The sequence below is a fragment of the Panicum hallii genome, chromosome 9, assembly GCF_002211085.1.
Source record: "Panicum hallii strain FIL2 chromosome 9, PHallii_v3.1, whole genome shotgun sequence".
NCBI classification, from domain to species: domain Eukaryota; kingdom Viridiplantae; phylum Streptophyta; class Magnoliopsida; order Poales; family Poaceae; genus Panicum; species Panicum hallii.
In genome coordinates this window covers 2,518,832-2,531,549 of record NC_038050.1, presented here as the reverse complement: position 1 = coordinate 2,531,549, position 12,718 = coordinate 2,518,832, and the positions used below count along the sequence as shown (strand labels likewise).

General features: G+C 49.9%; 2 protein-coding genes and 1 long non-coding RNA gene across 3 annotated transcripts; 1 reads left to right on the top strand and 2 right to left on the bottom strand.

Annotated features, from left to right (window-relative positions):
* Window positions 1-4,026: 4,026 nt before the first annotated feature.
* Window positions 4,027-6,698, top strand: LOC112873036. The gene is made up of 2 exons (XR_003224741.1): window positions 4,027-4,325; window positions 6,380-6,698. It is a non-coding gene; the product is annotated as an uncharacterized LOC112873036 (long non-coding RNA).
* On the bottom strand, window positions 4,099-6,360 carry LOC112873035. The gene is made up of 2 exons (XM_025936067.1): window positions 5,118-6,360; window positions 4,099-4,233 (listed from the first exon to the last, which is right to left on the bottom strand). The coding sequence occupies exons 1-2, from the start codon at window positions 5,369-5,371 to the stop codon at window positions 4,194-4,196; spliced, it is 294 nt and encodes a 97-aa protein (XP_025791852.1). The 5' UTR covers window positions 5,372-6,360; the 3' UTR covers window positions 4,099-4,193.
* Window positions 6,699-8,072: 1,374 nt separating the features above from the next.
* Window positions 8,073-10,723, bottom strand: LOC112873034 (probable prolyl 4-hydroxylase 6). Its single transcript, XM_025936066.1, has 7 exons — window positions 10,316-10,723; window positions 10,144-10,201; window positions 9,927-10,031; window positions 9,175-9,232; window positions 8,928-9,103; window positions 8,736-8,796; window positions 8,073-8,595 (listed from the first exon to the last, which is right to left on the bottom strand). The coding sequence occupies exons 1-7, from the start codon at window positions 10,453-10,455 to the stop codon at window positions 8,288-8,290; spliced, it is 906 nt and encodes a 301-aa protein (XP_025791851.1). The 5' UTR covers window positions 10,456-10,723; the 3' UTR covers window positions 8,073-8,287.
* Between the last annotated feature and the right edge of the window lie 1,995 nt (window positions 10,724-12,718).

Here is a 12,718-nt window from a genome sequence, read left to right as displayed (position 1 = left end):
GAAGGCAAGTTTCATTGACCCCTACGTGAGCGGTTGCATCCATGTGAGGACGTCTAGTTGTAGTCCTGGTTTAGGATCGATTACATATACCGATGCTTGAGTGATTGAGTGTGCTCATACATGCATGTGAGTAGTTATGCATATCCAGAGTTGAGACTAGGATATGAAGGGATTTGGTTGAGGCTAGGGCAGCTGGGTATGCTGGAGCCGGCGCTACCGTGGTGGTAGACTGGCAGGTGAGTGCTACCGTGGAGGTAGGCTCGAGTTGACATGTTGAGGAATGGTTGCTGCCCTGGTGAACCATAAGGACCGAGTTGTTTTGACATCTCACCTAGCTTACTTTAGTACGACCACAGGTTCCGTTATGGGCCGGACTTAGCCTAATCCCACTGGTTAGCCTGGCGGTCGCAGGGATGGTTCACGGGTATAGACCATTGGGGTCAGGACCCGAGGGTTGTGCGGCCGGGCTGGGGCGTGACCACGGCTGGGTGTCGGCTATGTCGGTTGTCCGTTCGGGCAGTCGAGCTTGTGGGTACAGTGTACGACCTCTGCAGAGTGTAGAATCCATTCGAATGGTCCGTGTCCACGGAATGGACAGGCTACGGTGTGGTCCTGACAACTAGTGAGCTACCTACTGTGGGTTGTGTCGGGAAGAGTTGCATACTATAACTTGCATCACTAATGCTTTGTGCTTAATGTGCATCGTGCATGTCATTCCCCTCCCGTAGGGTGAGGTGGAACTTGCTGAGTACTTTTGTACTCACCCGTTTATGACTTGTTGCAGAGGATCCTGATTTCGTGCCTGAGGAAGGCGAGTAGTTCGTGCCCTATACCCAAGTCTGGAGTGGTGCCGTTGTGGTAGAAGCCCCCATGTCCGATGAAGAGTTTACCCTTACGTTTATCATCGCAACTATTGTATTTCTAGTTTATATTATTATTGTAATCGAACGTATTAAATAAGGCTATGTATGACTGTGGCACCACTTGTGTAATGTATTTTCACCAGGGACTGTTTTCTGGTGTTTAAATACATGTTTAGCTCCGGTTGTTTAGGCCGGGGCGTTTCAACTAACCTTGCCGGCGGATGGAGATACGGCGGGGGGGGGGGGGGGGGGAGTCGCGGCGGCCCGGCGGGGGACCGGAGGGCGGCGGCCCGGGGGGGAGATGCGGCGGCGGGGGGGAGATGCGGCGGGGAGAGTCGCGGCGGTGGGGGGCGATGCGGCGGGGGCGGATGCGGCGGCGGGCGGATGCGCCGGGGGGGAGATGCGGCGGCGGGGGGGAGATGCGGCGGGGGGAGTCGCGGCAGTGCGCGATGCGGCGGGGGGCCGTAGGCCGGCGGGGGACCGGAGGGCGGCGGCCCGGGGGGGAGATGCGGCGGCGGGGGGGAGATACGGCGGGGGAGTCGCGGCCGTGCGCGATGCGGCGGGGGCCGTAGGCCGGCGGGGGACCGGAGGGCGGCGGCCCGGGGGGAGATGCGGCGGCGGGGGGGAGATGCGGCGGGGGGAGTCGCGGCAGTGCGCGATGCGGCGGGGGGGCGTAGGCCGGCGGGGGACCGGAGGGCGGCGGCCCGGGGGGAGATGCGGCGGCGGGGGGAGATGCGGCGGGGGGAGTCGCGGCGGTGAGCGATGCGGCGGGGGCCGGAGGCCGGCGGGGGACCGGAGGAGGGGCGGCGGCGGGTGGCCTCCCGGGCGGCGGCGGATAGGGCAGAAGGGGCGGTGGATGTGGGGAGCGGGAGAGACGCGTTCGGGAGAGAAGAAAAGATAGAAACGAATCGTTTTCTTGTAACGAGTGGCAGTGGCGGGTAAATTCATCCGAACTCCACGACGAAGTTTGTAACACGAGCGTTTGGAGCTGGAAACCAGGTACTCCGTTGCTCCAATCCAAAATGCACTACGACTCCAGGAGCATTTTGCTCCGAAGTTGGGACGTTTGGCTGGCTCTGGCCTGCTCCCCTTTGGAGTTGGACTCCAGAGCCCTGCCAAACGTGCCCATAGAATGAAAAAGCCCAGCTGTGTGGCTTCTGCGACCGGATTACTGCCAGTCACGCGAGCGACTGCTAATATTTCCGCGCGCGAGACCTGTTCAGCTCGATGGCCTGGGCTGGGTTGTTGCCTGCCGGGGGAAAGTTGGGCCGTGGCCCAACTGGTTTTCGTGGGTCCGGCCGCAGCCTGGCCCAGGGTCCTTTGTTTTCGTGGCAGCCTATCTGCTGGGCTGCATGTGTTCGGGCCAGGTTGGACCTCACTTGTTCGTGACCTTCATGTATCCAGACTGAACGTAGGGCCGGCCCCCTTCATCTCTCTGTGCTACCGAAATCAAAATCCATGTGATAAAAACAAGAAATAAAAAAAAATACATATAGCAATTTGCTTAAAAATATCCATATTACAATTAGAATGACGGCCTCTTCTTTCAATTAGATACCCTTCCTGCCTGGACGAGCATCTATGCGCGATCCCGTTGCTCGTCTCTTCCAACACGAGATACGCATCCGCTGAGCTTTGGTGCTGACGCCATTGATGGCAGAGAGGTCTGTGCTTGCAAGAATCTATCTAGGGGGTACGTACGTACGTTACGTCTGCCGATCCTGGCAAAGTTGCGTCCGGTCAGAGGTAGACGAACACACCACTCAAGCGTCGCTCTTGGGCATCCCATCTCTCTGTAAATCTGTAATCAATGAGCTCAAGTAGAACTGGCTGTCGTGACGCGTTGTAAATTCTTGTATCTTAATATAAAGATGTGTAGATCTCCTACGTATTCGAGAAAAAAAAAAGTAGAACTGCCTATATACAATTACACAATTACAGAATGCCTTGAGTTGTAAGAACTGTACTTATTATATGATCCGGCAGCACTCCTGCCTTTTATTTTTTTAAAAAAAAACAGGGTGCCTTGAGAGGTGTTGCTTCAAATGCCACTTACTGGGTCTACAAGTGACACATGCTTTCATGTTTTAGCCCTAGCAAATGGGCACTTAAGTTTTCAGTTGATTATTTCAAGCAAGTAAAATGCAGTGTACAAATGGACGGTACATTGGCAGTGGGATGTACGCACTGTTCTTGCGATCAGAAAGAGTACGAGCGACGGGCCTGTGCTTGGACCCAAGGGCCTCTGGATGCATGCGGATGCAGGAATAGGATACATCTCTGTCTCCCCTTTGCTCTGCATCTGATAGAGCTGCAGTGAGCAGAGCAGTCCACACAAGGCAGTACATCTTCAGTTCTAAGACAGGATGACTGGTCAATAGGTTAGCACCCAGGACCAGGAGCCTTCATCTTTTGGACAGAGAAACAGCAGCTCTGATCACAGAGCCTCCTCTCTCTCTAGTCTCTCTCTAGCATCCCTGTCTGCTTTAGAACTCAAGCAAGGCCACTTTGGCTGTTCAAAGCTCACAAGAAAAGAAGTTAAAGAGACGAGGAAACAAAAGAAGAGAAAAAGGCGTGCTTGCTGCTTTGGCAGGCTGGCTGGTGCTTCCCCTCTCTTTTTTTTTTACCCCTTCTCTCCCTTTGCTTTTAACGTTGCTCCTTGGTTTGTTTGTTTGTGGCATGTTTGTTGCAAGTTCCATGTTTTGGGACAAAACTAGAGTCAGGCACAAGAGGATTAAGTTTGAAATTTTTTGGCAAAATAAACAGGGACTTTATTTTAGAATAGCATAAAGTTCCCAAAATTGTTTGTGCTGGTGCTTCTTTCTAGACCCATGACTCCTTTAGCAAACTTGTGATGTGCTGCTGCAATGCTACAGTGGCCATGCAAAAGAATGAAACCTCAAAGAAAACAGGGTACTGCTACTGAGATGTATAAAGCAGCTGCGGCCAAAAAGAGAGAGAGAGGAGGAGCTCTTGCCCACATCCCTTTGCCAAGAATCTTTGATGCTTGCTTGTTTCCATGTGAGAGGAAGCTTGATACTTACTGCTCTCTTTACAAAAAAAACTCCCACTGGTAGAATAGAATAGCCTTTGTTTCCCCCCAAAAAAGTTAAAGTTATCATCATGCTTAAAACTGTCTTAAATAGCAGTGCTTAGAAGAAGATAGGCCACCTCCCCCTAGTTACACCCCCACATTCCAGCCAGACCCACCACAATGCACCTCTTGTCTGTTCCTCTTCCTCCTTGCAATGCAATGCACCATCTGTTTGATGCTCCACACATGTCTGCCTCTTCAGAAGCTTCTGCGCCTTGACATGCGTGCCGTCACCGTCAAGCTCGGCCTGGCGATCGCCCGGACTTGCCAGTTCCCCTAGAGAACGCAGAAGGACAAAGAATCAGGTTAGTCGAGGGAGAAGCTTGGAGCAGAAATTGAGACAGCACGGCAAGTTTGTGTTTCAGAAGGTGATGCACTGAAACCGTTAAGACTTTCTGTTGTTTATCATGATGAATCGGGGTGGTGCACTTTGTTTGACTGCTTTCATGCATGTAGACTAATCATTTCAGGAATGATATGTGCATCTATGTTACTCATTAGGGGAATAGGACTTATCTACTTGCTTTTGCTGAAAGATTAGCATATCATCATAGGGGAATGTGGGAGGGATAAGGAAAAGGAGTGCTCAGCATCTTTTGCTCATATGCAGAATTGCACCTCTCTTTGTTTTCCCACCAGTGTAGGGCTCATGCATTTTTTATGTGAAATAGTAGCTTTGTCTTTCTTTCCTTTCCTATTGTACATAAAAATCTTGAAGAAATCATGGTAAATGGTAGCATACACCGAGGCAAATGGACTACATGTCTGCAAAAAATGGCGTTTTGTGGCTATCACACAACATATTGAACACACTGTATAAACATACACCTTGGAGTACAAGTAGCAGAAGCTCGTCAAACAAGAACATTTCCTTCCCAAGATGTAGCATAAACAAAGAAATTCTGATAAAGTATAATGAGTGCTGGATTTCTACTATTTCAAGTTGGATGAAGGGCTACAGTATATGTTGCCACTCTATATAGTAAAAGAAGCCCTGAACTGCCATTTTTAAGCCTAATGTCAAATTTCAAGAAACCTGTGCATTGCTACAAAGATAGCAACTGCTTTTCTCTGATGTGGTAAATGCTCATGACAGGGGAAAAAAAACAACCGAAACACCAAATCAAGCTTGTTGTGCAGTAATCTGTAAATCGAAGTACCTGTTGTGGATGGGATCAGGGCCATTAGGCACCCTCCTCTTGCTGTCCTGGAAGGGATCATCAGCTCTGAAATCCTCTAGAGTCCTCTGCTCTCCATCTGCTCTGAGCATCATTCTCCTCCCGCCGATCGCCGCGTCGCTCGCCGGCAGAGCCGCTTTCTCGCCGTCGTCCATGACCAACGCCATCAACACAAGCGCTCCAAACAAGATGGCCAATGCCGCCGCCGGCCTCACGGACCCCGCCGGCCTTCTCATGACAACCGCTGGCCGCCGCCGCGCAGCGTCGTCTTCTTCCGCGGCCGCCTCCTCCTCCCTCTCTCCTGCCGCCTCACTTGACAACACTTCCTCTGCTGCTGCTCTTCTAAGAGCTTCTTCTCATGGGGATGGGGTGGCGCAAATGCGATGCAACGCTGCGGCTGCGCAACGTGACCGCATATTATAATGTGGGGAAGTAGCAGCAGGATTTGTGTCAGTCGCTGTTGCGGTATTCTTGCTTCTTGTTCTGTTCTGGCGCTTCTTTTGCTTTGGCTGATTCTGCTGTGCTTTTGAAGGACCTAATGGAGGGGGAGAGTAGAATCAAAGCAAGCTGAGCCATGCTTGCTTTTGCACTTTGCTTTTTGAGTTATGTTGTTTTCCTACCTTTCCCTTTTAATCCCTTGTTTGTTCTTGTGAAGAGAGGGGTAAAAGACAGTGAAAAAGAAAAGAAAAGTTTTGAGAGGCACTGCCATCTGATTCTTAAGGCTGCCCCTGTTCTCCCCTCAAGTACATTCCTCTCGGAAGATAAATTCAGGTCATATGTGCAAAAGAAATAGAAAGAATTCATCTTCGAGTGATTCTAGGAGAGAACAGCATGACACATGAGAGATTGCCCTGGCAAAGTGAGGTTCAAAAGCAGCAGCTCCAAAGTGAGCAGGCACCCTGAAGAAATAAACTTCACTTTCATGTGATCTGTCACAATCCTTTTATTTGTCCTTTGATCTGGTGAATTGGTGTGATGTTGCATTGAAATGCTCCCAAAATAATATTCTGATTCTCTGCTAAATTCCCTTTGAAATCATATGCTGAGCATACTTTTTTTTTGAACCATTATGCTGAGCATACTCACTGAAGCCCATTCATTTGGATTATCATCTGTATCAGTGTAACCAGATTTTGTTGGATTGTTGCTTCATGCTAGCGCGGTGGCGCCTCTACACATGGAATCAAGTGACTGGCCAAAGAGTTTGTATATATTTATTTCTCTCTCTCCTCACTGTTGTGCAGGAGGCAGGGTTTTCTTTGGCAGAGCAAGCTTGAGGGAGGAGACTGAGACCAAAGAGCTTCTATATTGTGGAAAGGGCCAAAGAAGTTGGTTATTTTTGAGACAGGTTGACACAGTCGCTGTCCTTAAATCCACTGTGAAGCTAGACAACAAAATAGTAAAGCAGGAGCACTGGAACAGGGAGTTGCATGCCACAATGTCACTTGAACCTACTGTAGCAGTAAATCACAAATTACAGCATCCCCGATTGCAGTAAAGTCAGGATGTAACCACCTAGATGCCACACAGAAAAACATGAAGAGAATCCAAATTCTCTGAACATTATGGTCATCACTTCATTCCATCCCATATTAATCAAATCTGTATATACAGCTAAAGGTCAGTGTCAATGTCCAAGAAGGTGAAACTGCATTGTTAGCATCTACCTGATTGGAATGTGCTACGGACTGCAATCTACAAATATTACAGCTCTTCCTGTACTGACCTGGCTAGTATTCTTCCCAACCATGTAGACCGGGCAATTCTCGCGTACGACTGAATGCCTGATGCAGCCCAGGACACGCAAATCACGCTCTTGTCAGAACATCCTTCGCTTTGCATCGTGCTTGATGCATTGCCACATGAATCCACTTCGGCGCAGACCATTTTTCACGCTCTGTAAGACTGCAACCCTACATTGCTTTCACTGCAAGCAAGAATGGTCTAGTTGCGTTTGCACATTCAGAAAAAGAATGGTCCTTGTCTTCAGACACCGCTCTAGCATCCAATTTGGGTCGCAAGTTAGTATGCAGAACTGGATATATCCTTGTCCCCGAACGGAGGAGAGCATGAGCAACCGGGATGGCAGTGGTGGTGGATACAAGAGCAAAAGGCAAGCAGGACACGCATCTCCATTGCTGCGAACTCGTGAAGTAACTGGCGCCTCCAAGATAATACTTTTGATTTTGATTTCACAGGGGGCGCCTAGATTCTGCAGAAAAAGGGAACGAATGTGATTAGGGTTAATGCGTTCGATCAGGAAATCAAACCAGAAATGCCCATCTAGGTTGGAGTGGCGTAGCAGCCGACGCCAGAGAGCTCCCGCGAGTCCGCGACGGACTGCGGCGGCGGTGGGGCGGAGGGGCAGATCGGCAGAGCCGTTCTCGCAGTCTTGCCACTGGGCCTGCACACCTACAGGTAGGGCCCACGCTGCGTGGGCTTATGTCGCTACGATGTATATTTGCATTCAGGTCCCTTAAGTAATAGTTATTTATCGTTGAATCCGCGAGTACTCGAATCGCGATTATTAGTCGCGATTCAATTTTGGGCCACGAATGGCCGTACGATCCAGATTAGGCGGCCCAGATCAGGGTGGGCTAGAAGCCCAAAGCATGTTTGCACAGGGATCTCTCGAATCACTTTGTGGGCTCGTGGCTCGGCTTCGCCGCCGACTCCGTGGGCCGAAATGCGGCTCGGCCCACAGCCGAGGAGCTCCTGCGGCGCCGGGACGAAGTTCAGTGAAATTAGAAAATCTTCATCTGCTGCCTAAACTTTGGAGGCGTAAAAGTTCAGACTTCACCGATTAAAAAAACAGTTCAGACAAACCTATACAGGACATTGATCAAGTAACATTTGGAGGATCCATCAGGCTATATGGCCAGTAACACTCTTAACACATCATGTACTAAGTAGCTCAACGAGCTCACTCAGCCTTAATTCTGACAAAAATTTCGTTGCTTCTATATCAAGATGTTGTAACTCGTAAGTTCAATTTGCAGGTACCATGCAAAGGAGTAAACGTAATAACTCTTATACTACTCAACCGACCTGCTTCACTTGTTATTTACAAGTCAGTAACAGAACAACCGAGTAGGGATGCAAACAACAGTGGCCGATCCAACACCCCACAGCACGTTCAGATTGTTGGCGGTTCAAGCATCACAGAGTCCACAGCTTTTGCGACAAAATCCGAGAGTATCCTGGGTGCCCACCATGTATGTTGGGTTCTTGTAACACTCCCCAATAGCAGCCCATTTAGGGCAGAGCTCGTTGTCATCGGAACATGGCGCATCCGCTCTTACATCTGGAGGATTATCGAATGATCGGACGTGAATCCATTTCGTGGCAGACCATTTCTCACCCTCAATTACTGGACAGCTCCCATGAAGACTACTTGTATCAGTTGTTGCATTGACATGAAGACTGAAGAACAGTAGTGCGTCTCCTTTTTTCGGCTTCACTGCAGGAGCAGAGCACAACCTTGTTTTAGGACAACGAAGATGCAAAAATGGGTTTGCGGCTACTGAAGTAAAGCATCAATGCCGATAAAGGCAGGCTGGCCAGGAAAGACATCACTTATGGTGTGAGTCTGAAGGATACCTGCCAGACCAGATCTCGCACAATCTGACCAAGTTTCATCCTTGTACTGTAAATGGCCTCCCTGAAATCAACGTGCCAGATGACTATAAGTTCCTGTCTACTCTAATTGCAAAAAACAACTAATTGAAGTAATCTCAGAAGTCAGAACTCTATTTTCAAAAGGCAGAAGCGATCTCATAACTAAGTGCATACCTCAGCATTTGGAAATACAGTCTCTCCACCCTTCTTGACATCTGTCAGGTACATAAGTACAGTGGCAATTCGATGACCACCACGCTTCAGGTTGTTTTTGTCATGAAAATAATCAAAGTGGGCATCATACTTTTGACCAATTTCATAGCGCAGAACTTGAATTGATTCAGCATTCTCTGAAAACAATGTAGATGTTAGAGAATGTCCATCTAGTTCTGACAGGCAAATGAAGCCAATGTGGAATCACCTTCAGGAAGAAATGTCCAAGCAGCTACACGCTTCTCAACTGCAGATACAGTTTCATCCTTCAATGGGTCAAAGAAAGAAAGTACATCAGCATTCCCATTAGCAGCTTTTTGGCTCAAATGGTTATGCAATATGGCATGAATCACCAATCAGAAGAATAGTCCAAAGGCATTCGAGAGAAGGAATAATCAGAATGGAATAGAGTCAAAATGACGTTCTAGCTGCATACACCATGTTTAAATGGCCATTTCATAATCGCACTAGAAAAGTGTACGACCATACAAATGCCAGAATGATCTTTTCATTCAGATATAGTTACTTTGTTCTTCTCAAGCAAAGGGGCTTTATTTGTTGGTATTTTATTTTTTTTTGTTCTATCAGCTAGCAGAAATAGTATTCGGTCAACATGATTCTATCTCAAGGAAGACCACTATCAGCAGATAAGCAAGCTCATGGCCTAAGCAAAACTATGAGGCACATCTAGCAAACACACCAGATTCAGCACATGCCATGTCAGCACTCAGTAATCCAATAGGACCTTATTCACCGTTTACTAAAAACAAACATCTCTCTCACTTCGTTCCTGCTGTGCATGATCATCTACCGTGCCAATGCAGGTTGCAGGTGCACATTGCACTAGCGATGAGCCTGAGAGTTCTGACGAACGCACTCAGCCACTAACACGAGATCAAATGCAGAGGAATCAACCGGTGGCATTGCGCAGGAAGAGGACGACGGGCGAAGATGCGTTACCTCGTGCTTGGCCAAGAAGGTGCCGGAGCTTGTGCGCACCTGGCTCATGACGCTCTTCCCGGAGTTGTTGTCCGCCACCATCGACTTCTCCATGTTCCCCTTCGCCTAAACCCCCACAACCCAACACAAGCAAAACAAGAGGAAAAACTCTGTGAGCGCCTCCGCACAAATGGCGCTACCCAGAAGGGGAGGCTGTGGGCTGGATGGAGCAACTCACCAGATTGACGAGGTGGTCGCACTCGCTGTCGGAGAGGAAGCCGCTGTAGAGGAACGCCCTGCGAGATCGGGCAAGCCCCGCCTGCCAGTCAGACGCGGAGATCGCAAAACCACTGGCCGCCGCAGCCAGCCAAGCAGCGCAGAGGAAGAAAGAAAAAAAAAAGGCGTCTCACCTGGGCCGCCAGGAGAGCTGGGTGACGCGCGCCGGGTCGTAGAAGCCGCCGCCGTGGGCGTCGGAGAGGGCCGGGCTCGGGCAGAGCACAAGCGCGAGCGCGAGGGCGGCGAGGAGGAGCAGGGCGGGCGGCGGCGCCATGGGGACGGGAGCGGGAGGAGCACCGAGCTCGGCGGACGCGGCCGCGTCGTCGGTTTCGCGGTTATTTTAATAGCCGGCGACGAGACGGCGCCAGCGGCCAGCGAGAACAGCGGGGACGGTCTGCGCGGGATTCGGCGGCACCGGCACGCCCGCGGCGCCCACGGGAATGGCGTGGAGGCGCGCGGGGGCCGAGAGTGGAGTGGAATTCAACCGCTGCTGCCGTGGAGTGGAGGTTTCTGTGGGCGCGCCGCCGCGGGGCCCTGCCGGCTGCAGCCCGGAGCGTGTGACGCGTGGAAAGGAGCGGGGTCTGGGTGGGTGTGGTGGCTTCGGTCGGTCCTCCCGGACTTGGGAGCTGCTGCGTCTTTCGGGGTGTCGCCTCCGGCTCGGCGCGTCACGAGGGCCGCGTGCCGCCGGTGCGAGCAGGCGCGCAGCACGTGCCGACCGACCTGGTGGGTTCCACCTGACCTGCGGGGTCGCGTCGCGGGGGCGGCGGGTGTGGGTGCCGAGCCACGGCGTGCAAGGCCGAGACGGGCCGGCACACGACAGAATGGGGTGCGGAGCGGAATCGGATTCTCTCCAGCTAGGAAAGGCACAAAGCAGGCCCACATGTGATTTGGTTTGTTCTCGGTGGGCTTGCAACATAGTTTTCTTAGAGTTGATGAGTCTTTTCTGATTTTCTATGTGATTCTCGTGTAGGTATTTTAGAACCCTAGTTAGGCTTTTGCGATTCGCCCGTAAACGTTGTGTACTTACACATCTATGTATGTGTACAAACCAATAATGTATGGTGCTAGTCATTTGCACCAAAGCCTTTCTTAATTAGGTGTCGATGCTAGATTTTTTTTTTGCCCTGGCTCAAACAATATTTTCATCTTTCAAGTTGACTTACATGTTCCATTAACTCAGCGAGTACTCCATCCGTTCTGAAATATAAGATATTCTAGTAATTCTAAGATAGATTAAATGAGAAAATCTCTTTATTTATCCATGCCTGTTTTATATTACAGCTGGAGAGCACACCACTCTTCTTTCTTTCGCCACCACCGACTAGCAATTTCCAAATTCTAACCCTCCATATTTACTTACAAACAAATACCTCTTTCTTTAATCGTTACAGAAAACCTCCTAGCTCAGTTTAACCTCGGTTTCTCTTTCCTGCAGGCATGTGCGTGCTCTAGCTAAGTTAGGTCCTGGAGCTTGCATTGCTTTGGCAAGTACGTCGAATGTTTTGTACTAATAAAGCCGTTCATCTTGAATACTCGCATGTGGTTCAGCCCTTGGCAGCTACTAGCACAGTTCACATAGCCGGCCACCCGCGCGCACGACCGAGCTGGCCGCCGGAATCGCCATTTCGGTGGGGGAACGGTGTTGGCATGGTCAGCCTGAGTTTCCTGTCGGGGACTAGCTGCAACGACTTTGCTTCAAGGCCTCATCTGCAGCAGATATGATCGTCAGACCAGATGCCAAAGGCTCTGCTGAATTGTCTGAATCGGCCGGCACTGAACAGAACGAGGGCGAGGCCGGCCGCCGGCCGCCGCGCGCAAATTCAGAGAACGCGGCAGAGAATACTTTTGTTACAGATACTCGTACAAATCTTCAACCTAATTTTGTATGGAATATGTATTCGGTCCGATTTATCTGAAAAATTCTTTGCTACCAACCTGGCTGAAGTTACACTTAAGCAATGCCCGAGCATTAGCCCTTCACCAAACTGAAATGAAATAGCCTAGAAGAATTCATGTACCTGAGCAATGCTAAGAATGGTGGTATCCATGGTTCAGTCTCATGCACTAGTTGACTTGCATGGCCGTGGCAGCGAATGTTCTTGCACAGACATTACTGCAGTCCTGAGCGTCGTCAGACTTGACTTGATCATTTAGGTGTCCCTCTCTTATTTCAATAGATAGGCTCCGTGCAATTACTGTTATCTGACGCTTTTAAATTTCTCATCATGCCTTAACAAAGGGCTTCGTGTTCCAGATGGAGATGATTGTTATAGCTACCTGGAAAGGAAATCACATTGCAGAGGTCAGCCATTGCATTGCTGTCTCATGTCATCCTCTATCGTGTAAGATTAGATTCAAACATTCACCCGATGGCTCTGATGAATGAGCTTCACAACTCTAGTCTGGTGGTTCTGAGATTGTAGAATATCTGAAAAGCCTTGTGTATCTGTTGCTCGCAACATATATAGGGAAAGTTATACATTCCTCGTGGACGATCATAACATAGCTGTATCGCTGCAGGTCTGCAGCTTGAGTTG